The 26,754-nt window shown below is 45.4% G+C and overlaps 1 protein-coding gene across 2 annotated transcripts in view; it reads right to left on the bottom strand.

Annotated features, from left to right (window-relative positions):
• Positions 1-228: 228 nt before the first annotated feature.
• Positions 229-26,754, bottom strand: part of LOC144784105 (uncharacterized) — a 248,791-nt gene continuing 222,265 nt past the window's right edge. Inside the window, exon 2 of one of the 2 annotated variants that reach the window (XM_078662789.1) lies at positions 229-7,472. In XM_078662789.1, the coding sequence (XP_078518915.1) occupies positions 1,096-6,768 (5,673 nt within the window). In that variant the 5' untranslated portion in view covers positions 6,769-7,472 and the 3' untranslated portion in view covers positions 229-1,095. The remainder of the gene's footprint in view (positions 7,473-26,754) is intronic. The other variant, XR_013601617.1, reaches the window with a different exon arrangement.

Genomic DNA, 26,754 nt, shown 5'->3' with positions numbered 1-26,754 from the left:
AGGCATCACAGTGATGGAGGCTTGATAAGATCAGAAGACCAGCACTGCCCATATGATCACCTTTAAATAAAGTAAACCTTTTTATGCAGCAAGTTTTTCTTAAAGGAAACAGTATTGTGTTTAAAAAGAAAAGTTGACCTTTTCAAGGAAAAGTGGAATAATCAGTTGAAAGTAATTGAGGAAAGTGTGTAGTGAAAGCACGTATGAATGAAACCAGGTGGAGAATGGTTATAATACAACAGATTTAAATGAAACACATTCATATGTGCAGTTCTCACAAATTGCATGCAAATTATATTGAAGATATACAACTATCATAGGTGCAGCTAGTAAGTAACCACACTCTAAGTAATTACATAAAGTAGGTAGCTGAGGTATAAGGTGTATACGAGCGCCTGTGGATTGCTCAGATGAAGTGTTGGTTTTGCCACCCACTGGGCAGGGAGGATGGCAAACTAGTTGAATGAAATGAAGACTTGCTTTCTCACAATCTTTCCGACTTTCTTTTTCTTGCACCGTTTTGCTCCCAAATTCAATGTAATCCTTTCATGTCCATCTTTTTCTCACCCTCTACCTCTGTATTTTCTTTCTCACTCAATAAACAATGAGCTAATTCTCCTCTAAGTTTCGATTGTTTACATTGACACAATCTGGAACTCTGCATAATCTTCTTTTCAATTGCTAACACCATTTAGCTCTCATTAAGACAACCCCCCAAAAATTGCCGTAAACTGTATATTCAATGAATGCAACGTTTTACAGTCTGTGCAGACTCATATCAGTGACACTTGAAAGATGTGTTTATTACAGGAATTGTTCCGGGAGCAAGTGTCTTCTTGGATCAGTGACCGCAGGAAGTACTTTTAAGCAGGGGATCAGATTAGGTTTGCAGAATGTAGGTTGTTCTATGGCGTGGTGTGTTCACATGTCACTGTGGGATTCAGAGTTGAAAATGATCATAGCAATGAAGATTTCTTTGTCTGTATAAACATTCATGGTACTGGTTTCATAAAGGGTTGACAAAAGGAAATAAAACTACTTCAAGCTGAGCCCTTTTGGAATTGACTGAGTTGTTTGGAGACTCCACTTGTTAAGTTAGTGGGGGGGGGGATTTTTCGGACATCCTATACTGTCATCTGCAGGGGCACTAGCTTCCTCATGCACTTGGGATCCCATTGCTGGATGGATTTTCCAGCGTAAAAGGAGTACAGCATTCTGATCGAGTCCATCCCTGTCCTGCGTGATAGTGACCTGTGTGACAGCATTAGGCATGGCAGCAACAGGACTAGTTGCAGCAGTTGTGGTTGTAGCAGGATTGCTAGAAGTAGTCTTTCCTTCATTGAGGGTTCTATCATCAAGCTCCTTAACAGCAGGTGCAGACACAGCAGAGGTCAGTAAAGCTGGCCGTGTTACAGTATGACTACTTGCTACAGATGTGGATGTGGCAGATGTAATTGAAAAGGTGGTTGTGGAAGGTGTGGTCAAAGTAGACTGACAGACAGTTGTCTTTCCCTCAATGAGCAAGGTAGCATCACACTGCATTGCAGCAGGCCTGGTTGCTTCTGACATAGTTACTGTAGGCATATCTTCACAAAGCAAGTCCCTGGGTGAGGCTACATTGGGAATCAAATCGTTAAGCCCTAATGAAGTAGTCCTCATCATATTAGGTTTGATTAAATCAGGTTTGGAGACAGCAGGCATGACTACAGCATGCTTTCCTTGAATGAGCATGTTCTCACCAATTTCTTCTAGTGCAAGCTTCACTGAAGTAGGTTTAGTCACTGTGGGTATGGCCATAGTTGAATTGGTTGCTTTACATGTGGTAAGAGCATAATCTGCCATAGGTTTCTCTGTAGTGGGACTTCTTTCAATCTGTGCGCTATCAGCCGACTCCATTGAAACAGGCTTGTTAGCAGGACTTACCGTCACTTCAGATGGGGTTGAATGAGTCTTAGCTGTAATTGACATAGTTACAGCTGGTGTTATGATAGGACATGTGGTCACAGCAGGTTCATCTGTTTCAGACCTTCCAACTATGAAGGTGGGATCAGCAAGCACTTTCAAAACAGGCTTGGCTGAAGCAGGCATGGAGGAAGCAGATGGGTTTGCAACAAGCTTGGGGTTATCAGGATTAGTTGCTGGAAACTGTATCATGGAAGCTATACCTGGAGCAGGTCGAGATGAAGATGTTGTGGTCTCAACAGGTTTCCTTCCTTCAGGCTCAGTTGGAGCATACATTTCTTCAATGTGCAGGGTACCAGAAAGCTGTTTTTCAGCAAATTTCGTCTCAGTAAGTATGTTTGCTCTAATCATAGCCTCTAAAAGTGGGTCGGCATGCTTGACCACAATAGGCACAGTATCATTACGCTCTGTTACAAAAGGCATGCTCACAACAGAGTTGGTCTCTGCAGGCATGTCCACACTGTGCCTGGCGGCAGGCTTGGATATTGGGCATATTATATCATTGAGCTCTGTTAGAGAATCTTTGTTTGCAGCATAAAGAGTTTCAGAAGAGGTGGCTGTTGCAGATATGGTATCTGCAGGGATGGTTACATAATGTGGTGTCACAGAAGGTATGTTTGCAGCAGGAATGACTGCAGCAGGCACATTCGTAGCAGGGGAATCAGCATAAAGGTGCACACCATGTTTTGCCACATTGGGGCTGGCACGATTAGTCTCGGTCCTAGCAGGTGTGTATACTATAGGCTTGTTAGCATCGAGGGTGGCGACAGGAGGTGCAATCCCAGCAGGGGTTACCAGGCTCCTGATTTTGTCAGTACAAACATTTCTGTGCATTTCATTTTCAAACCTTGTGCTAAATGTCTGATCACACTTCGGACATGGTTTAAGTTTTTTCACTGTGTGCCATATGGTCCGGTGCCTACCCAACATAGACTTATATCTGAAGCCCATTGAACAGTCGACGCACCAATAGTCTCCCTCGGTTAAGGAAGATTCACATAATGGTGGCAGGGCTTCTTGGGGGTGAATTCCAGAGATATTAGGATTGTAGCAGACTGCCGAAGCATCCGGAATGGCAACAGATAGTGTAGGAACCATGAGAACAAAACCATCAACAGGAGAGCTCGCTACAGCAACCGTGCCTGAAGAAGACATGGTTGAAGCAGGTTGGGCTGCAGCAGGCATGCTCGCATTGAGAACAGAATCAGCAAACTGTGTCACAGAAGGCATGGTAACAGTAGATGTGGTCGGAGCAGGCAATGTAATTGAGGGGGCAATCACAGAAGCAGGGTCAAGACAAAGCCTTTCCATGTGAGTTTTGCAATGCTCATCGAAGTCAAGCTTTGTACGAAAGGACTTCTCACAGCATTCATATGGCTTCTGCAACGAAGTACTAGGACAACACCTCAGATGTTCAATAAACAAAGCCTCACTCTTGAAGTCCAGCATACAGAGATCACAACAAAAGGATCTTTCAGCAGATTCAATCCCGCAAAGACCAGATGGGTTTTCTTCTTGTTTACACCCATTGTCGTTACAACCATTGGCGACATGGGTCTTCAGGTGATCCACGAGAATGCTCATTTGGTGAAAACTAGCTCCACATGTAGCACAAGTAACAGCAGCGGGTATAACTGCAGAATGAGTTGCAGTAGAATCGGCTATTGCAGAAGGGGATTCGTCTTCAGATTTTGGCACCACAACCACGCCTGCTGGTGGTGCAGTGTTAACAGACTCTGTGACAGCAGGTAAAACTGAAGAATGAGTTGTCACTGCAGGTAATGTTGAAGCTGGCATATCAACAACAAGATCAGATCTGTGGGTTCTGCTATGTTTTTCAAAGTCAAACTTTGAATGAAATGTCTCAACACAGTGCATACATAGCTGTGCGCTCTTGGTCTCATGCCAACTCTTCTGATGTGCACTGAAGCTGGCCTTATCTTTCCAGCCCACCCCACAATCAGCACACCAGAAGGACATCTCTGAAGTGGAAACCACACATGGCTGTGAAGGAGTTTCCTGGTTTGGAGTCACAGATGCATTAGGGGTGCAGGTGACAGAGGAGGTGTTTGGGATGGTAGGAGGGGGAGTAGCAACAGCCTCAGGCATTGCAATAACTGGAAATTCTGGTTCAGAATGGGTCTTGAAGGTCTTGTCAGAAACAGGTGTTACCACAGAAAATGTCCTCAAGTATGACTTTCTTGCAGTCCGCTTGGCAACAGCAACTAGATTCATAGCAGAAGAAATAGAATCTGCAAACTTGTTAACACGAGTCATCCCCCTATTATGTGTAACACCATTTGATATGGATGCAGCCCGAGTTGCTGCAGCAGGCATCTCTCCAGTTTGGTCATTTTGATTGGTAGGTAAGGAATTCTCTACACTTGTAGTTTGTTCCACACCAGGTTGCTTTTCTTGGCCTAAACAATTTATGTTTTTGTGGCCATTTGAATATGTCCCCAGCTGAGGTATTGCAACTTTAGATATGGCTGCATCTGGTTTTCCCAGCCAAAGTATTGTCACTTGATGTGTAACTATAGTCGGTACAGAGGCAGTCAGAATGGTTATAGTAGGCATCTGTACAGTCTTCTCACTCTGATGGACTGCCAGGGGATTATTTAAGCTGGAAGTCTGGTCCAGTCTCAGGTGCTCTGCTTCATCTAGATCTCGTTTGCTTGCTGTACAATTGTTAGACTTCTCTTTTGACTGGACCATGTGGTGAGAAGATAGTTTAGTCATTGGATTTAAGCTTTTGCCATCATCTGAGCAGGAGAATGGTATTTTCCTACAAGGGATTTTCTCATGGCTAGACAGCTGTGGCTTGGATTTGAAACTTTTCCCGCAAATTGAGCACACGCATGGCTTGTTCAAGGAGTGCCTTTTTTCGTGCCTGTAAAGGTAACGCTTATGAGTAAAGCTTTTCCCACATTCTGCATAAGAACACACATTCTGTCCATTGTGGCATTTGAAATGGTTGTGGAGTTCCATCTCTGAAATGAAGCTTTTCCCACACTCTGCACACTGGTGGGACATCACTAGAGTGTGCAATCTCAGGTGAACTTTCAGATCCTTTTTCCGAGCAAAGGTCTTCTTGCACTCCGTGCAAGAAAATCTACTGCCACCAGTATGGCTTTTCCTGTGACTTCTAAGAGTTTCCTTAAACCAATATTTCTTCCCACAATCTGAACATGAAAATTGCTTCTCTTCCATGTGTATGGCCTGGTGACGTATTAACTGATGACTGTATGCAAAGGTTCTTTCACACTTAAGGCACTTGAAAGCCTTCACTGCTGAATGGATTTTACGGTGCACGCTGAATGAACTATAATAGGCAAACCTTTTCTCACAATGGTCACACTGGTAAGGCTTCTCTCCTGTGTGGGTTCTCTTGTGGCCCTCAAGTAAACCTCGCCATCTGTAGGTTTTCCCACAATCTGCACACTTGTAAGGCATCTCTCCTGTGTGGATGCGCTTGTGCTTGGTCTGGGAAGACTTGGTAGTAAATGTTTTCCCACAGTCATTACACTTGTAAGGACCGTGAGACTTGTTTCTATTTCTAGTATGTGTAGGAAGGTGATTCCACAAGTCAATTTTGCTTTTGAAGCACTTTGTACATTGGATGCAACTATAGTCGTTCTCGTTTGTGTGGAAGCGCTCGTGCACCAATCGTTTGATATCATGATTGAAGTGCATCCCACAAGTTGTACACTTAAACGATTTATCTCCTTTAATAGTGATATTAGAAGTGGTCTTAGGAAATGTTTCTTTCCCCAAGTGCCCCCCCTGCTTCAGAATCTCTGCTCTCAAGTGGTTGCTGATTTTCATGTGACTTTTCAGTGCAGAATCACTTTCAAAGAGTCTCCAACAACAACCACACTCATATGCCTTCTGCCCAGTGTGTCGTAGCTCATGTTGCCAAAGATAGTCTTTCCTTTTGAACCCCTCCCCACATTCTTCACAACTGTGCCATTGTTCTCCTGTGTGAACCTGCCCATGTGCTTGCAAGTTGCTCTCGCTTTTGAAGGTTTGTCCACAGGTCATGCATTTAAATGGCTTCTCAGCCTGAGCGCTGCACTGGTGGATGATGAGGCTGGCCTCTCTCTGGAAAGTCCTTTTGCATTCAGCGCAAGAAAAGGTGTCTTTAACAAGCCCTTTTAGCACTTTCTGCCCTTCAGCATGTTGTTTCAAATGCTTCTGCAGTGACCCTTCACAGCTGAAAACCTTCCAGCATTCCCTGCAGCTGAAGATTTTCTCTATAGAGTGTATCCTCTCATGAACCTTTAGATTTTTGAAATACTTGAATGTTTGATTACAAATGTTACATGTGAAAGGGACATTCTCTTTCTTGTGCCAAGATGCTTTCTGGTGAATTTTTTGATGCAACTTTAATCTCTCTTCACTTGCAAAGCATTTACCACACTCACTACAGACATGAGACTTCTCAATGTTATGGGTACACCTCAAAGAATGTAGGCGAAACTTCGTCTTGAAATAATATTGTTTGCCACATTCCTGACAGGGGAACCTTGGTGGGGCATGGATTTTACTATGTGCAAGGAGGCAGCCATATTGTTTGAAATCCGCTCCACACACTTTACATTCAAAGGGTCTCTCAGTGGAGTGGATTCTAACGTGTTTCAACAGCACAGACTTGAATTTGAAACTTTTCCCACATTCTTCACAGGTATGTAAAGTTTTCTTTTTTTTCGTTTTTTCCTTTTTTGAACGGCTTGTTTTTGGTTCTTTTTTGCAGGCAGCTGATGATCCTGTTTTAGCCAATTGTTTCTTAAAGCTTCTAAGTTTCATTGTAGGTGTGCAAAAGTCTTTTGGGCTCCCAACAGTTTTCTTTTTCAGAGGTGGCTCTATTTGGTATTGTGGCAGAATGTGCCAGTTAAGTTTGCGGTAACAATTCTCTGCTGTACACTAGTGTTTATTCATGCTATCAGTCTAAATCTGTGAGGGACATGCATCACATATCCAAAATGCAAGGGTTTCAGTGGGGTTTTCAAGTTGTTTTAGGCAGGGAATGGACTAGTAGAAAATACTCCCCTCATAAATTTTCAATTGTGTAAAGTTTTTCATTACTTTTTAAAAGTACTTCTCCGATACAGTTGATATTCTTGGTACTTCCTGTGTAGGGGGTTTTTACTCTAAATGTTCTTAGTTCAGTTGCACAGGGGATGGAAGAGCTCTCTGAATTTCCTGGAAGACTTTTCTGTAGTATTAGTTTAGGTTCATACGTTTTCTCTTGCTCATGTGCAGGGTTTTCTCACACCATACTGAAGAATGTTCTCAACTCCCTGTAGGTTCTTCCCGCTGTGGAAAGTTTACATGTTCCTGACAGGTACTATGAAGCTTTCTCTGCATTCACTGTCTTCATTTGGAGGCTATCTGTTGTGTACATTTTTGACACAGAGAAAGATCGTGCTTCTTCCGGCTGAATCGCTTTTAAGTAAACATTGTCTGGACATTCTTCTTGATCAATTCTTCAGACAATGGGTCAGGCTCATCTGCAAAAATAAAGAGCCTAAGTTACTGCAGTAGGACATTTACATTTAATAACAATACTTTGTCATATACACAGAGACACAAGCAGAGGATGGTATCAGTGAGAAGGAAATGCTATTTTTGTACAATAGAGATCAATAGTGTGGGTCAACTCTTTTTTGCAAAAGTTGTTTAATATAAATGCAGCAGCTACAGATAATGTATTAAAGTTATTCTTTTCATACAAAAGCACAGAGGTCACTGGATTTATAGGACTTTTGATATAAATATAGAATTCTCAGATTTATTAGGCTTCCGTTAGGTCTCTTCTACAGTGTAAAGATGATAATTGAAAATACTGACATAAATAAAGATTTGAAGCACTGTGGAACGAGCCTCGTGGCACATAACCAAAAATAATAAATTACTAAGACAATTTATTAGTGTTGTGTACTTAGCAAAAGGTAGATTGTTCTTGAAAGCACACCCTGGCATGCTAACAAGTAATTTTGTGTGGAGGCTAAGAGAAACACAACACTGTGCAGAGTAATGGAGGTTACTATTTATTTTTAAAAAGTGAACGCTGAAATAAGGTTGTGTTGTCACTGAAATTCCCACCAAACTATAACGTTTTAAACATACACAATCAATTTTAGTGGCAACATAATGTTTTACACCCAAAGAACCAATGAAATTCACAAGTTCTAGTTCACTCTGGTAACCATATCCCGTGCCCTAATGTAACTATAACTTGTGCCCACAACATGTATAGTTTTCTCATCAATAATTTGATAGCACATTTTGCAGTGATATTATTAATGCCGTCATAAAAGATGTCATGATTGATGTATTATGTGGGGTATTAGCAGTGCATGACGAGGGCTTGCGTTATAGTTACAGTAGGACAACTACCACTGCATTGCTGCTAATGGTGGCAGCCAATCAGATCTCTTCAAGAGATCTATTGTATCCGCGGATCCTTTGCGGCATGTAATATAATTGCCCAAAAAACACTGAATGGATTTACCAGAAATCACAAAAAGCAGTTTTTCTGGACCAAGATATAGCTTTCTTCCAAATTTGCTGTCAATTAGTGGCTTAGGCTGTAGCGGTCTCTAAGGTTCCTAAGGGAAAATTAATGGGGAAAATGGGTATTGAGACCCCTCCCCCTTTTTTCTCAGCCCCCTCCGACGGATCTCCTCCAAAACTTTCCAGTTAGGAGCGGAGGTAAACATTTATTTTTTTAAGGTTAATGAAGCTTCGTCAAACAGCACCAAAAAAATAAGCAAACAAAAAAATGCATTTCCTATGGAAGCATGATCCCAAATACAACTACCCAGTGGTTACCCTCTCCATAGTTAACGCATAAGTCAATTATTTGGGATCAACAGTGACCGCCACAGGGGAGCGATCCAATAGTATTTTTGGCAGGTGCAGTATCTTTTTGGTCCAGGTCACCACACCACATTCCTAGTGTCAATCCAGAAATCAATCCTTAATGAGGATTCATGTACAGTGGAGAAAAACGTGAACTGTTGAGCTGTATGTATGCACACACACACACATATATATATATATAAGGCACGAGCACTTAAGGATTATTTAGTGCGTAGTCACCATGAGAGTACCACATCAAGATCAAAGTCCGAACCTTTGAAAGGTTTTTACCCTTGCGGGAAATGCAAGGCCTGCAAAGGTAGTAGGCGTGTAACACAGTATAATGTACCCGGCAGTCCATTTGATCTAATGTATCTCAAACAGGGCTTGTATAGTTGTAAATATTGCTTGTTTTGTCTGTAACTGCTTCTATTCGCTTTTCTTTGCTAATAATGTATTGCCTTATGTAAATGCTTATCATCACGTTATCTAATTTGCATTAGAACTTACCTAGGCCCATCCAGGGCGTGATTTCGTGGTATGTGAGTGGGGAGAGCAATGAGCATCAAATGTACATAGCCCATTTGCGGGCATTATGCTAATGGCCATTAGTGAGTGATCAAATTTTGATTCTTGGTGCACATTGCTATTGATTTATTTATGTATGCATAGTTGTATACTGCTTGATTCATAGAGCAGAGAGCAACATTGAATATACTTTACCCATTCAAAGATGGCGACCATGTTTTCCTCGGATGGTCCTATCTTTGTGTCATGTAGAATTACCACGTGATGATTTTAAAAGCATTGAGATTTTGCGGTGCTTAGTTGTTTTGAACACTGACGAAGGCCGAGTGCCGAAAGCGCGTTGTGAACGAATAAAAACCTAACTGTGTATTTACCCCTGAGTGCTGCTACCTGATTCCCGGAATTGACGGGGAGGGATTGTTGAGCCGATATAGATATATATATATATATATATATATATATATATATATATATAAATATACATATATATTATATATAATACATAATTATTTATTTTAGGGTATTTGGCGTATGTTGCAGTTACCCCCCATACTTTTTGCCCCCACTTTTGTTAAGCTACTAGATGCTGATTTTCGAACCAACAGTGCACTAAGGCCTGCTAACCAGACCTCAGTGCCTGTGCTCCTTCCCTAAAACAAGGTAAAGTCTAATTGTGCTACAATTGGCTAAGGACTTTAGCACCCCTGTAAGTCCCTACTGCAGGCACCAGGGTAAGGGTGCTAAAGAGGGTCCCTAAGGGCTGCAGCATATCCAATGACACCCTAAGGGACCCACATACAAATTCCACACAGACTGCCAGTGAAGGCTGCGTGACATGATGCAAACCATGAGTGAAAACACAACCTGACACACTCCTGTGTGTCATGCTAAAGTCACTGCATCTAATATACGCAAATCAGCCCTACAGCAGGCCTTGAGCCCTAAGAGGTGGATTATATTTTATGTGAGGACAAATCTGCATCAGCAGATATGCCTCTGATGCCTAGTTCTATAACTAGATAAATCAAGACGGCAGATAAGCCATCTTAAGGTAAGTACTGGGCATTGGTTAAAACTAGTTCTCCAGCTACATAATGGCTTTCGTGAAACATATGTTGTTTGGTATCAAACACCTCTTTTTAATAACCCCACACTAATTACAGAGAGTGATTTATTAAAACATGCCCCCAGAGGGTACCTTAGAGGTACCCTCTGAAACCTACCAGCCCTCTTGCGTGCTGGATGACTGGGTTAGTCAAACCTGCCATCACAGACGAGTTTCTGACCCCCTAAGAGGTGAAAGCCCCACTCTGAAGACAGAAACAATGCCTGCTTTGGGGAGAGCCTGGTAAATTAGCATTCCCATTATTGCCCCATAATTTTGTGTTTAGACGACTCCCAGATACTGCTGCCCCGAGAACTGAGGAGCCTGACTGATTTGGTGCCAATCCTGCAGACCTGCCTGCTGCACCCGCCCCTCGTGGATCAACCGTTTCATCCTGTTGCTGTGCATACCTCAAGAAACCCGGAGGGCTGCCAGAGCTTTGCAAATTGCCAAGGAACTCCCTTGGAGTAGAGAAGCAAGATCCGGTATATCCCGACCTGCTACCTACAGGAACTACTGATGATACCGCCACCCAGGAAGAGGTAGAAGTGCTCCTACAAGTCAGATCCGCACTCCTACCAAGAGTGGGGATGCCAGGACCAATCAGAGACACACAGTATAAATCCCTGGGGTACTGGACCCCTTGCAGCAGCCAAGTCTTGTTGTTACCCAACCAGAAACCAACGCAGAGGAAGACGACTTTCATGTCGAGGGACTTCAGGAACAGTAAGACCCACATTGAGAGTGGCCCGGCTATCCTGTTTGCCCCTCTGCATCAGAACCAAAGACAAATAGTGAGTCTGCAACAGTCGCCACCGACGCCTCAACACACATGATGGTCGGTGGGGGGAAAGTAGGATCTGCTGTTTATGGTTACCCCCACTTTTTGCTTGATGTAATGCTGTTTTTGACTAGGCTGGCTTGGATCCAGCCAATCAGGACCCCAGTCTATCTGCTTTCTCCTTAAAGTGTTATGACATGTACTTAGGTACACCCCAGATTGGATACTGGGGTACCCTTGTCAGCCCCTACTATATGATACCCATGTGCCCAGGCATAGGTATTCCAGAGGTCTCCCATGGGCTGAAGCATGTATTAAGCCACCATGAGAGACCATTCAAAATGGAACTATAGGCCTGCCATTGTAGTCTGTGTAAATTGGTGCTTTCACCACTTACGAAAGATATAGGTTTATTATATCTAAGGGTCACTGCACTTAAAACCAATAAGTCACCCCATAGCAGGCCTTAACAATTCTGAAGGCAGGGTGCTTGGTTCTAAGTAAGAGGGTTCCTCTGCATGAGCAGAACACCCCTGCAGACTACGAAGGTCATTCTCCCAGGCTGTCAGTGAATCAGCCATATACAATATAGAGGGGCACCATGTAAGTACGCAATGACCATCTCCAAAACCGCTGAAACGAATCCCATCATGTTTGGTATCAAACATGTTAGAATCATATCCGTATGATTCCAAGCACCAGAAGACCCCTCAGTTAGGCTCTGGTTGCTCCCAGTACCACCCTTCTTGATCCGGACAGCACAAAATTGTTGCTACCCACCAGAGACACATATATGCCCTACTGCTGCTGAGCCAAGCTCGAGCAGGGGAAGGCAGAACAATAGATATCCTGTCACGGAAGTGTGACCACCTCCCAGACAGGATTTAGTGTATTAGGGCTGAAACAGTGCTTAATTTGAGCTGGTGGTTTCCGGCACTTACTTGCCAGCACCGGGGCTCTGACAGTGTGCCACAAGGTAGTTGCGTCTGCCAAATTTAGGCACGAGCACAACAATATCTATTTATTAATTCAAATTACATTTCCAGTGATTAGTATTTGCCTCCCAAGACATTCCTATAGCTTTGGAGCCCTGGTATGGCATGAATTGTGGCACTTTTAACAGCGTGATGATTAGTAGTAAGTTGGTGCTGTCATTGGCAGCGCTGCCAGAGGCAATGGTTGGTGCAAGCTGCAGTGTCCTCTTGTTGAGAACCCCGGCACTAATCTTATTACAAATTAGGCACTGGGCTGGATGGGTGCGCTTGCCAGCACCAGAAAGAATGCATGAGGGGCACATTTGGTGTCCGTGTGCATAGTCCAATTCAAACCAGTCCTGGGAGCCGGTGGCTCTTGTTCTGGCACGAAGCTGGACAAAGGACATGGGAGTAACCTCCCCCATGTCCAGACCCTCCCCTGTACTAGGAGGGTCCCTTGAATCTTCCCAATCCTTTCCCTAGGGTACTCAAGGGCTTACCTGGTTGTAGGTCCGTAGATTCAACATGGGATAAGATTCAGATAAAAAACCACTGCACTTATACCGCCTGGGCACTCTGGACTTCGATGTACTTTGTTTGGGCTGGACTTCGTCTCCCTCTCAGTCTGCTGCATCGTCTGTACCTGTGCATCATACAGGAACCTTCCAAGGCCTGTGTAGCATCAAGGATCACCAAAGTAATCTCCCTTGGAGTGAAGGAGTCACTCCCCTGCATTTGCAGGCACCGCAACACTCATGACCGGTCTGCTGATCCCGAGCTCCTATGGACTCCGAAGGGTTCAACAACACAGAAAGTGTGTTTTCTACGTCCCTCAAAGCCTGCACTATCTTCTCACCGAATTTGAGGCCAGTTTCCCTCGTGCGGTCTGCAGTTCCCGAACCCCTGTGCACCGCGTCCTTTTGCAAGTGCATATGCTTGTTGGCAATTCTGCAACAAGTTCATTGGGCTCCAAGTAGCCACAACCTCTGGCACTTCTCCTGCAAAGATATTCAGTCACATCGGATTGTGTGCTCCGTGGCCTGCTGTTTTGTAAAGCTGCCCGAGGTCCACCTGCGACTCCAATGTATTCGGCCTGTGGGTCCTGTGGAGGGTCATGCATGACTTCCTTGGGCTCCCCTGATTGCTTGGGGCATGCACTGACTCCCCTGCTTGTGTTGCGTCTCCTGGACCTTGCTGGTCCTCTTCCAGCAACTTCTTGACTTTCTGCGTGGGTTGCTGTTGCCAAGGCTTGTTGGTGCTCCCCCGCCGGACACCGACCCCTCAGCACTCGACATCCTTATTGGGGCAGCTCGTATCCGGCTCCTGGTCGTCCTCATCGTCGCCTGGTCCCTACAGCTGCAGAGTCAAGGTCACCGACATCTATCCTGAAGCACCTGACATCGGTGGGCATTCGTCTACCGAGCCCCTGGCCACTGTCAAGTGAACCAGACTCTGTCCCCTCTGCTTTCAGGTACTCTTTGTAACAATGGTGAAGCATGGGGCTGAGGAAAAGCCAGGAGATGAAAATCTCTTTGACCTGGAATCTAACCCTGACCAGGTGGAACATGAAGGCTCCTGCCTAGATAATTCATACCTCCCAGAGGAGAACACAGGTGGTAGTGAGGAAACCCCCATTGATTCTCCTGGGAAGGCGCAGAGAAGACCAAGGAGGTCGAGATCCTCCTCTGCAGAATGCGAAGCCTCAGTAGGGACCTCTGTCTCTAGTAAGAGCGGAAACTCTTTGGATAGGGAATACCAACTTCTTAAGCTCAAGAAAGCTAGGCTTAGGTTCAGGCAAGAGCAGTTGGCCCTTGACAAAGAGACCTTAGAAGTCCAGAGACATAGGAAATCGTTTGGATTAGAGTCCCATTGTGGCAGCAACAGTGTCCCTAGAGTTAAGGAACATTCCTTTGAACATAGGAACCGTAGCAAGCTTGTCCCTCCCTACCATGTTGGGGGTGACATCCATAAATGGATAACTGCTTTAGAGAGGGCATTGAAAGTGAAAAAAGTTCCCTCAGAGCAGTGACCAGCTATCTTGTGGCTCTCCTTTGCTTACAAAGTTAGAGATTAGCTCCTCACGGTTAGAGAAGAGTATGCTGACAATTACTCAGTCTTGAAGAGTGCTCTCATTGACGGGTTTGACTTAACCACTGAACAGTACAGAATTAAGTTCAGAGACACCCAGAAGGCACAGAATCAAGACTGAGTGGACTTTGTCGATAGTGCCATTAAGGTTCTAGAAGGTTGGTTGCTTGGAAGCAAGGTGCAGGATTTTGAAGGATTGTACAATCTGGTTATGAGGGAGCAGATCCTTAATAATTGTGAGAATCAGCTATTGCGTCAGTACCTGGTAGACTCAGATCGTACTTCTCCCCAAGAATCAAAAATTTGCTAGCATTCGCGACAAGAATTTTCAATTCTATTAAGGACACGGAGGCGAGGATTATGCTTCTCAATCTTTACTGCATAAAACACAGCAGCCAATGAAAATGTATATTTTCAGTAAACATTAACACAAAACTTCATTACCCATGAACACACATGAGTATAGGCACGCCCCCACAGTCCATAAGAACCCCTTGCGTGCTCCCATCATCCTCTTTCTTTGAGGCGAAACAAGTCCAACAAAACTTGAACAGTCACAATCCTCCAACGTGGAAGAACAGCTTCAGGTGTAACATCCTGACATCCGGAGTCGCTCAATCCGACTTCTTATCAGATCCTGAAATAAAGGAAATAACACCCCGTAATTCTTGCATAAAAGGGTGGGCAAGCTTAATACATACAGTACATTAAGCCGGGTGGGATAATCCTCGCCTCCGTGTCCTTAATAGAATTGAAAATTCTTGTCGCGAATGCTAGCAAATTTTTGATTCTATTACAGGACCGGAGGCTTCAGATTATGCTAGTTTAACGCTGATTAAATACAACTGACGTAATATCTCCCACCGGCTTATAATAAAACGTTTTAAACGTTGAATCAGAGGACCAATCTGCACAACGCATGATATCCTGGATACTAGATCCTAAACCATATGACTTTGACGCCATTGCGCCTCTCACTGAATGAGCACCAAAGATGTTTGTATCAACACCTGCTTCCTTCATAATGAATCGAAGCCATCTAGCAATAGTGGCAGCCACCACCGGTTTGAAGGGCTTTTGAATAGCAATCAACAACTGGGAACAGCCCTGCGGCCGCAAGGCCTTCGTACATTCCTCGTAAGTCTTTAAACATTGGACTACACATAGTTTTTCATTCTCGGGGAAAGGATTATAGGATATATGTCGAGACAATGTTTTAGTACGACCTGTAATATGAAAAGAAACCCCTTCCGGGGTAAACACTCTACCTGTTACGTCGAGCGCCCTGATATCCGAAGATCTTCTGCAAGACGATAAACAAAGCAACATGGCTAGTTTAGCCCATAATTGCTTCCTGGACAGGAGGGAATTAACCGGCCAACTGTTGAATAAGGAAATAACAACCGACACATCCCACAAACCCGTATACTTGGGTTTGGGAGGGTTGGCCACCCTGATGCCCTTCAACAACTTACAAACAACCGGGTGCATGCCTACAGGCCTACCGTCCACCCGGGCATGTCCAGCCGATATGGCCGAGCGAAAGTTGTTGACCGAACGATAGGCTAGACCATCCGCCGCTTTCTCGGATAGGAAGTTCAAGACCTGGGATAACTCTGCCCCCACGGGATTCAGACGCCGTCCCACGCACCAATCCACCCAGTTCTTCCAGGCAGCGGAGTAGCGCTTCCTGGTGGAAGGTGCCCAAGCCTGCTTGATGAAGTCAGCAGTCCTGTCCGAAATGCCTGGCAGTTGCCACTGTTCCCGGAAAGCCTCCATGCCATCAGGGTTAGTCTGCCCTCCAACAGCAATGGATGCTGTTCCTGACGAGGGCCCTGCAACAACCACTTCAAATCCGACAATAGCCGGGGGCGGTCGCAGCTCCACTGCAGCAATTTGGGAAACCACGCTTGTGATGTCCACCACGGAGTCACCATGACAATTTCCGCCCCTTGCCGTATTACTTGAGTCATCACCCTGGGAATCAACAGAAAGGGGGGAAAGGCATACTGGAGTCCTAGCGACCAATCCTGCAGAAATGCATCCGTCGCCGTCGCCATCGGATCCGGTCTCCAACTGAAGAACCGGGGAATTTGGTACGTCAACCTGGATGCGAACAGGTCCGTCTGAAACGGACCCCAAATCGACTGTAACCAGAGAAAGACTTGGGGAAGCAGCTTCCAGTCGCTGTAATCCCTCAAATGCCTGGAGTTCCAGTCCGCCACCTGGTTGGCCTGACCCGGAATGTACTCCGCTATAACCGATATCTGGTTCTGAAGGCAGTAGTGCCAGAAATCCTTGGCTATTTGGACAAGAAGAGACGACCTCGTGCCGCCCAACTTGTTGATATACCTCACTGCGGACACATTGTCCAGACGCAGGAGGATGCAACATGACGTCTGCTTCGGGGATAACGTGCGGACCGCGAACGATCCTGCTAACAGTTCCAAACAATTTATGTGAAGCTCTAGGTCCTGGGACGACCATCTGCCGCCTGTGGAAACCTCTCCACAGCGCGCGCCCCAGCCCCACCTGCTGGCGTCTGACTCGATCACCACGTCTGGACGCGACCCGAAGATCGCCCTGCCGTTCCAGGCATCCACGTGGCCCAACCACCATTGGAGTTCGTTCCGAACTTCGTCCGTAAGCGGGACCGAGTCCGTATACGAGAGACCCTTCTGAAGGTGCCTGATCTTCAGGCGTTGGAGGGCTCTGTAGTGTAAAGGACCTGGGAAAATCGCCTGGATTGACGACGCCAGGACCCCCACAATTCTGGCCAGTGCTCTGAGCGTGACCAATTGGCTGTCCAGTAACTTCGTGATCTCTTTCTTCAGCTCCCTCAACTTCGCCTGTGGAAGACACAGTTGCGCCGTGAGGGAGTTGATCGTGAACCCCAGAAAATCTATCACCTGAGCAGGGATCACCACCGACTCAGATTTATCACAAACCCCAGACTTTGCAACAAGGAAGTAGTCATGGTCAGTTGGTGTTGCAACACAGACCGGTCCTGTGCCATGATCAGGATGTCGTCTAGATAAATGATCATTCGCACACCCCTTTCTCTGAGGTAGGCTACCACTGGTTTCATGACCTTGGTGAAACACCAGGGAGCCGAGGAGAGACCGAAAGGAAGAGCCAAATACTCGTACCAACGGCCGTTCCAAAGAAACTGCAGAAACCTGCGATGCGGAGGAAAAATCGGAATAGAAAGATACGCATCTTTCAGATCCAGCCGCACCATCCAATCTCCTTCCTGTAACAAATCCGCTAACATGTGAATACCCTCCATTTTGAAATGGTTGTACACGAGGTATTGGTTGAAGTCTCTGAGGTTGAGCACTAGTCTGTTGCCACCGCCTTTCTTTTGGACTATAAAAACATTGCTGGCGAAGCCGCGAGGACTCTTCAGACACGGAGCGATCGCGCCCTTCCTCAGCAAGTCTGCCACCTCTGCGTCTATAACATTGTAATCTAGTTGGGAAAAATGGAGAGGTGGCGGGGGAAACGCCTGCGCAGGAGGAGAATAGAATTCCAGCTGGAACCCCTGAATGGTCTGCAAGACCCAAGCGTCCTGAGTCAACAACCGCCAATGCAGAAGACAATGCTGCGTGCGCCCCCCCAATGGAAGAAGAGACACCTCTGTGACACTCACCGGAACTTTGATGGGCCTTGAAATTCGCCCTGTTGTTTCCCGACTGGAAACGTCCCTTGTTGAATCCTCTTCGAGATGGATAGAAGGTTCCACCGCGGGTAGAGCCCCACTCACCCCGGCCGCGGCCAAAATCTCCTCTCTGGGAGCCTCGCTGGAACCCTCGGCCTGACGAGCGACCCCCGCCTCGCCCGGCCCTGTTGAAAACACCCTGCGTGAGGGCGCGCTTGATACCGCTCTGGGCCTTATCCAAAGCGGTGAAGGTACCGACATATTTGGTGACATCCTTTACAAAACGGTCCCCAAAGAGACAACCACCAGCCAGAGGACCTGGCTCCGCCTCCGCCAGTTCCGTCAAATTGCTGTCCATTCGCATTAGTAAGGACTTGCGCCTTTCCGAAGAGACAGCGCAATTTGCGTTGCCTAGAAAGCAAATCCCGCGCTGAGTCCACTCAGCTAAGATGTCTGGATCCACTGGAGTCGCCCCTTCTTTGGCCGCCAGGGCCATCTCCAAGATCTTTGCCAGGGGCCCAATAACATCAAGCATTTTGTCCTGACAGCCCCGCCAGGCCCTGTCCAGCCCTCTTTTAGGATCTTTGGAAAATTTCTTTAAGAATGTCAGCATACTTGCGTCAATTTCCGGTGTGTCAGCGACATTGTCCGGAATATCTGGACGCGGGCATTCCGACCGCAGCCGGTTGCGCACCTCCCGAGTGAAACTCTTCCGGAGGTGGTCGTGAATATAGTCAGAGACGTCCGCTGGCGGAACCCAGTCCGAAGACCGAGGGTGAATGATGTCGGAAGGATCAAAGTGGAATGCCTTAGGGGCCTTGTCTTCCACTGTCTTGTGGTAAATAAATAAATAATACCCTATTTTTGAATGAATGAATGAATAACAGATAGCTCAATAAATAAGAGTCAAGATTCGAGGTAGTAGGAGTTTTGCAGGTTTAATACAGCATAAGGACAGGAACAGGACAACCTGCACAGGAATAGGATGGCAAGGCCCTAGCAGCGCTGCCAGGATCTGGACAAGAAGGCTAGGAAAGAGATAACTTTTTAATAACAGGACATGAGCATATATACATAGCGCAAGCACATAGCATTACATTGCAATAGGCGTAGCAGTGGGTGGAGCAAAAGGCGTGACGCGTAGCAGTCGCGAAAGATAAGGGTGAAAAGAGGTGTAACAGGGCGTATACATAGACATGTGATGCAAACGTAACAGAATATGTCATGAATGGGGCAGAAACCATGGAGGGGGCTACCTAAGGAGCCGGGACCTCTAACCTGATGGTGCGCGCAAACTGGCAATGACGTATCACTAGGAGAAGCTGGGGCTATGAACTCTGTGCTAGGAGCAGAGACTGAAGTCTGGAGAGTCAGGGCGACATGTACCTAAGCAGTATCTAGTATCTGATGTTTAGAGAACATGTTGATATAAACTAGAAGTCAGGAGGGGAGAGGCTAACGGACTCTAAGACTGGAGCATGCATTATTCTACATGTAGTGCGTGATGAAGAATATTAAATGACCATTAAATGCAATATTTCTCTTACATGGAGACGTAAAAGCTAGACTATGACGGTAACTATTGATGCGATTCAGTAGCTTTAGGAATGCAGAGAAGGAGGACTGAACTGATAACTGGAATCATAACATACTCTTGGCAGACTCAGAGGCAGAGCCAGGGTGAGCCGGGCACTGCGAGGCAGGAAATAAGTGAAGGGTCGAGGATACAGGTGGGGGCTGTATCGCTCCTCAGCGAGGCTTCAGGAGACAGGAGCTGAATCTGGTGTCCAGGCCCTTTTGAGGCCTAGAAACGGGGACTTTACAATAAAATAACGTGCACACTGAGAAACGTGGCAACGTAACTTTACATAGGCCTGATATTCGTAGTATTCACGAGAACTGGAAACTGGCATACTAGAGGTGGACACAACTATAATTGCGTCTTTAATCGAACATGGGGAATATATATGCATATTAATCATGCACAGATAACATATGATGGATGACTCGTAGGGACACAGAACATGGCAAAATTTACTTTTCCACATTCCCTCCTTGTCACTACGTTTCCATCAGGAAACATCAATATTCATGATACCATCTATCATTTCATACAGTATCATTTGCTCGTCTCGAATTATCCTGGAACGGGATTTAGAACGGGGCTTGGGACTAGGAATACAAGAGGTAGCACAAATGCCGCAAATCGCAGGGCCACATTGTATACAGAGGCAGCAGCTGAATATGATCGCTACTGCAATACCTAGAAAGGACAAGACTTTCCATCCCCAGGCGGAAATTATATTCCAGAACCAACCGGACCATGTCCAGGTGCCTGGATCTTGGTGTAACAGATGGGCAATTTTATGGAGTCTGGTTATAGCTGAATAAACAGACGGCGCGTTATTTGGAATGAAAATGCAGCAACTAGATCCGATGACTCTACAGGCCCCGCCCCTATCGGCCAGTATGACGTCAAGGACGAGACGATTTTGCAAAACTACAAATCTCATAGCAGATTGCTCTTTGGTTAAGTTACCTAAAGCAGAGGCAGTCTCATTTACTACAGCTTCGAGGGTTCTTGTTAACCTACGGATCAGCTTACTATTCTGGATAGGTCCTATAAAGAAGAAGAAACCTCTATTGAAATCTGTGTACTGTTCTAGAGCAGTTTCAGTATAATCGACAATGGGGGACTCAATCTCCCTTCTATGTCTAATGTGTACTAGATGTGTGTTTCTATGATAATCAGGTGGGGCTAGAAAAACTGGTGGCAGTAGGAAGGCAATGTAACAGGTTCCCTCCCAATCGAGGGGCACACGAACATATGCAGTTTGACCACAAATAAAATAAGAATGACGTGAAGCTTTGAAAATAGATTTCCCACTGTCACTATACTTGACAATAGTAGTACAATCACTATGTCCTACATGTACGGAACCATTATTTCGGACACATAATTCGCCTTTAACTGGTAGTACAGAAATAGCAGGTAAGTCTGGAGTGGTATCAGACTGAACATTCAGGACCATGAAATTCAAAGAATAGTTACCTAAATTATACACTTCATTTTCTAGATCTAGCCCGGTTCTGTGGGGGAGACCTTGCTTGTCTGGAAAACATGTACTGTTAAGAAAAGACATATCTGTTGAGGATGACGTTAACGTGGACCATGCTCCACACGAACCATTATGTGAAAAAGGATAAGGAAAGAGTGGCAGAACTCCCTTCGGCGTCTGGAAAGGGGGGAGTCGACCACACACCCAACAATTAGTGGCATTGCTGGTCTGATGTGAGTAATGTAACATGCGGATGAAAGAATTATTTCGCATAGCGAGGCGGTGTGTGAATTCATGAGGAGGTAGATCACTAAACGTGTGCTCTACTGTAGCATTAGCAGACTTATTTACATGAGAAACTGAAAAATACAGATAAAATGCATAACTGGTGCAGGAAATCATAATGCTGAGAAATAATATGAAACATAGAAAAACGATACATCGGATTGAGTTTTGACTAACTCTCTCACTATGTGGGTCTATTTTATACATGTCAGAAACAGTCTAACCGTTTCACCTAGGGGAGGACTTAGACAATCAAACTGGCTGACTTATTTTACTAGACCGGAGTTTCAACTTGTACTCCTGTTGCGGAGTTTTCTCTAACGGGGAGGGTGCAGTATCATTGTTCTTTGCGGGACAGTCCTTGAGAATAGTACTTTGGCAATCCTTCAAATCCTGGGAAATGTTCTTTGAGACGGGTTTCAGTCCATAAAATTTCTTTACGTGCGAAAGGTGCACCCAGCCTTTGCGACCCTCCAACTTCACGGCTGTACGGGTGGCGAGGAGGACCTGTCGGGGCTCCTTCCAGCGAGGCTCTAGCGGACTTGAGCGGTCGAAATTCCGGACAAGAACCATGGATCCTGGAACGATTTCATGCGGTGCCACCTCGGTATTGACTGGAAATGCGGCGGCAACCTGTGAACGACAAGAGTTGAGGGCAGACATCAAGGAAGCTAGGTAATCTGTCAGCATATTACTTGAAACATCGGTAATACTTTGGGGTCTAGGAGTACCCCACATGTTAGGGGGGCGGCCGAAAACGACCTCATACGGGGACAGACCTGATCTGGAATGTGCGACCATGCGCATATAGAACAAAGCGACTGGCAGAGCTACTAGCCAGTCCACACCTTTCTCTTTACATACTTTGGCGATGCGGATTTTCAGAGTCTGGTTATGTCTCTCTACGAGACCTGCTGCTTCAGGGTGACGTACACAATGAAACTTCCACTGGTACCCTAACAAAAGGGAAACATGCTTCATCAACTCAGATGAGAATGGCTGGCCGTTGTCAGAATATACGACTCTAGGGAGTCCATAACGGGGGAAGAACTCACGAACCAGCTGCTTGGCAGTGATCGCGGCGGTGTAATCTGGGACTGGATATGCCTCTGTCCACCTGGACAAAGCGCATACAACTACAAGGACATACTTGAAACCTCGACATCGTTCCATCTGAATATAATCCATCTGGAGGACTTCAAAAGGGTGGTCAGGGGGCTGGAATCCACCTTGTTCCACCGGGACACTTTTACCTGGATTAAACTGGCAACATATCATACAGGTACGGACTTTCTGCTTGGCTGCAGCTCGTAAATGCTTGTTGAACCAAATGTTCTGGATACTGTCTAACATAGCTTTTTCTCCTAAATGTGCTGGACTATGTGCAGTATTAATAATGACTTGAACCATAGAGTCGGGGAGAAACCATGTGGCTCTACCCTTCGTTAACCATCCTTGATCTGTCTGAACCCCTCCTTGTTCGGACCATTTCTTAATTTCATCGGGAGTAGCATGTAACTGGATATCTATGACATCTTGAGTAGGGTCTTTAACTGTCATGCATGTAGTCGGATCTGGAGTGTGTGTCTGTGTCGGATTAACTGGAATGTCTGGAGTCTGTGCTGTAAGCTTGGCTGTGCGATCTGCTAGATCGTTACCTTGAGAAATAATGTCAGTAACTTTCGTATGTGCTTTGCATTTCATGATAGCAATGGATGTCGGTAAATGTATGGCATCTAACAGAGCTTGAATAAGGAGACCATGCTGAATCTTGGTTCCATGAGAAGTCATGAAACCTCTCTCCTGCCAGAGCACTCCGAAGTCGTGTACAACTCCAAATGCGTAGCGTGAATCTGTGTAAACATTAACTTTCAAGTTCTTGGCGTGTATGCAGGCTTGTGTCAGAGCAACTAGCTCTGCTGCTTGAGCGGACAGGGTGTCAATACGGTGTGTCTCAATAACTTCGGTGTCGGTAGTCACTGCATACGCGGCGACTAGTTCTCCTGTACTTGTTCTCATACATGAACCATCCACATAAAGTGTCAGGTCGGGATCTGGTAACGGAATATCTGTCAGATCTTGTCTTGGCTTGGTCGTGATGTTGACTACTTCCACACAGTCATGTGTGGCAGGATTTGGATTAACTGATGGTAATAGTGTAGCAGGATTGAGAACGTTGCAGCGTCTGATTTCTATGTGTGGTTGAAACAGTGTCAATTCATAACCTGTTAAACGTGCAATTGTCAAGTGCTGAGTCTGTGTTCGGTTTAAAAGAACTTCCACGGAGTGTGGAACTTGTACTGTCAGGGAGTGTCCTAATACTATGGAATCACTTTGTCTGATAGCTAGTGCTGTGGCTGCAACTGACTTAAGGCACACAGGCAGAGCCTGGGCTACTGGATCTAATGTGCTCGAAAAATAAGCACATGGCTTGTATTGTCCTGCTTGATCTTGTGTGAGAACAGATAATGCTGTACCTTCGTGTTCAGTGACGAAAAGTGTAAAAGGCTTACTGTAGTTCGGTGTAGCTAGAACTGGAGCTTGGCATAGGGCTTTCTTTAACTCATTGAAACTAAGTGTATGTTCAGATGTCCAAGGGAGGACAGTCGGTACGGCTGCCTCCTGTGTCGTTAACTGTATCAGCGGTTTAGCTAGAAATGCATACTGAGGAATCCATTGTCGGCAGTAAGAAGTGAGGCCGATAAAGGCACGTACCTCCTTCTGGGTCTTGGGCTGAGGAAGACTCGCTATTAACTGGATACGGTCTGGTGTCAACTGCCTACCCCTCTTGGACAGTAAGTGTCCTAAGTAGACCACTTGCTGGACACAGAATTGAAGCTTCGAAGGGGACACCTTGTGTCCCATCTCGGCTAGGAAATACAGAACCGTCAGTGACGCTCGCTCGCAGTCACGTTCAGAACGGGCTGTGATCAGTAAATCGTCGACATACTGGAGCAGGGCAGTGTCAGTTGGCATGTGAATGTTGTCTAGTTGTCTCTTAAGTGCTTGACTATAAATACTAGGACTTTCTGTGAAACCTTGAGGAGCTCGTGTGAACATATAGCTCCTTCCATTTAAACAAAATCCGAAAAGAAACTGGCTGTCAGGATGAATGGGGACACTGAAAAACGCGTTCTTGAGGTCGATTACAGTAAAGAACATGGCTTCGGAATCAATGGCTGTTAATAGGGAGGAGATATCTGGGACCACTGGGTACTGAGGAATAATACATTTATTAAGTTCTCGTAGGTCAATCACTAATCGATATACTGGGGGTGCATTTGGATCAGTACGTTTCATGACTGGAATGATCGGAGAATTGCATACATTGGAGTCAGTTTCTACAACCACTCCTTGAGCGATGAGCTCGTCAATAATTTTGGATAAGGCTGCTACAGCCTCCGGTGGCAATCTGTACTGTCTGATTCGTGGCAGGACTACACCTGGCTTGAGAGTCACACGATGGGGTGTGATTTGCATGTACCCTACATCAGTTGGACCTTGCGCCCATAAATGCTGCGGAACATTAGACAATCTCGGATCAAAATCTCGTAATACATAGTGACCCTTAAAGTCACGTAGGAACAGACGTATTCCCTCTGGGGAACAGCATATAACTGCACCTAACTCTTTCAGTGTTTTAATGCCTAATAGATTTTCTGGACATGATTTAGTAAGTAACAGATCCGTAGTACGGGACAATGGACCTACTTCTAGAGTAACTGGCTTTGATATTTCATTTACAATGGGTTTTCCTGAAAATCCAAGGGAAACATTTCTTGAGCCTGAGAGCGGAGCCCCTGGAACTTCGGCGTGGCTAATTGTGGTCCTACTTGCCCCTGTATCGATCAAAAACTTTCTGTCTTTCCCTAATACTTGACTGTGAACATAGGGACCTTCTTGATCTACAGGTATCTCGATGAGAGGCAAGCCTACCTCCCTCTCTAGGCTGTTTCATGAATACTGCTGGTACTCTGGATACTCGGACTGTGCATACTGATACATTTGCTGTGTAACGTGCTGTGTTGCAGCAATAGGCTGCGGTACAGTAACTGTCTGTTGTGCATTCTGTGGCTGAGGAGTCTGTGAAACTTGTTCTTGTCTAGGCGGACGTGGTCTTTCTTTAGTCTTACCGGTAGCTATGTTATGTTTCAGAACTGCACACTCGTTTATAAAATGACCTGGCTGTTTACAATAATTGCAGTTCCCTTTAACGGGAGCTGCAGGATGACTGGCTTGATTCGGACCCCTCTTCTGACTGTCTTGAGGAACAGATTGTGCAACTAGTACTTTCATTTTCGTGTCTTTCATACGTTTTCTCTCGTGTTCTTGCTCTTCTCTGATTCTGTTCTGGTGGTATTGGAGCATCTGTAACATCTGGGACGGGGTATTAGCTTGCCAGGTACTTTCGACTTTCAAAACTCGATTTTTAATTGGTGGACTTGAATTCTCGACTAATTTAGTAACAAAAAGATGAGGGTATGACTCACTACTTGTCTTGAGGCCACTGTTGATGCTAAAACATTTCTCAAATCTAGAATAAAAATCACTAATGTCTTCATCTTGTTTCTGTTTACAGGCTGAGATTGCATCCCAGTCTTCTTTTCTAGTTGTCAATAATCTGGGTAAAACTTGTATTAATAATTCTGGTAATTCTTTACATTTCGCTCCAAGACCGGTACCTGGTACTCGTGCCTTATCTTCAGCTTCTAGAACTGCCCAATCGATCTTTTTCTCTCCCACCTCCCATTCTTTTTCCTTGAGCTTTTCATACACCCCTGCGGGCAACAGGACTTTCAACATTTTAATTATATCTGGGTACGTGTATTCTCCCATACGGAGCATGTCTTTTAATTCTCTATGGAACCCTGCTGGATCTTTATCATGACAGGGGATTAATTTTTTCATCTCTAGGAGTTCCATCTTTGTAATCGGAGTGTAAACAAACACTCGTTCTAGTTCGCCACCCGTTCCTCTAACTGGGTGGACTTCTCGTAACGGATTCTGTCTCTCCATGTAAAATGGTTTACTTTCTGGGGGTGGGACATGAACAAAATGCGGATTCAAAAACGTTCGATATTTGTGACGCTGTTCTAAAATGACACTAATTAAATCCGTACCTAGACCTTTCCATCTATACTGGAGTAACTCGTTCAGGATATCATGTAACGGACCTGGATCAGAGTGCTGACCCTCATACAATGTAATGAGGTGCTGGATCATATACATACCCGCCAGTCGTTGCTCGGCTGGGGGCATTTTCAGAAACATTTGTGCCACTATTTCGTCTGGAAAAGTGGTAGAATCAGTAATCCATCGGACTGCTGATCGGACTAGTTCTTGTTCATGCATGGTGCTTAACTCACTGTAACCGATTCGTGATTTCAGAATGTGATCGGTAGCTTGGAATACTTGTTCTAGAGAACCTTGTTCTGGTGCTGGATGAT

This window comes from Lissotriton helveticus, chromosome 10 (genome assembly GCF_964261635.1).
Source record: "Lissotriton helveticus chromosome 10, aLisHel1.1, whole genome shotgun sequence".
Lineage (NCBI taxonomy): Eukaryota > Metazoa > Chordata > Amphibia > Caudata > Salamandridae > Lissotriton > Lissotriton helveticus.
This window is presented reverse-complemented; position numbering and strand designations above follow the sequence as displayed.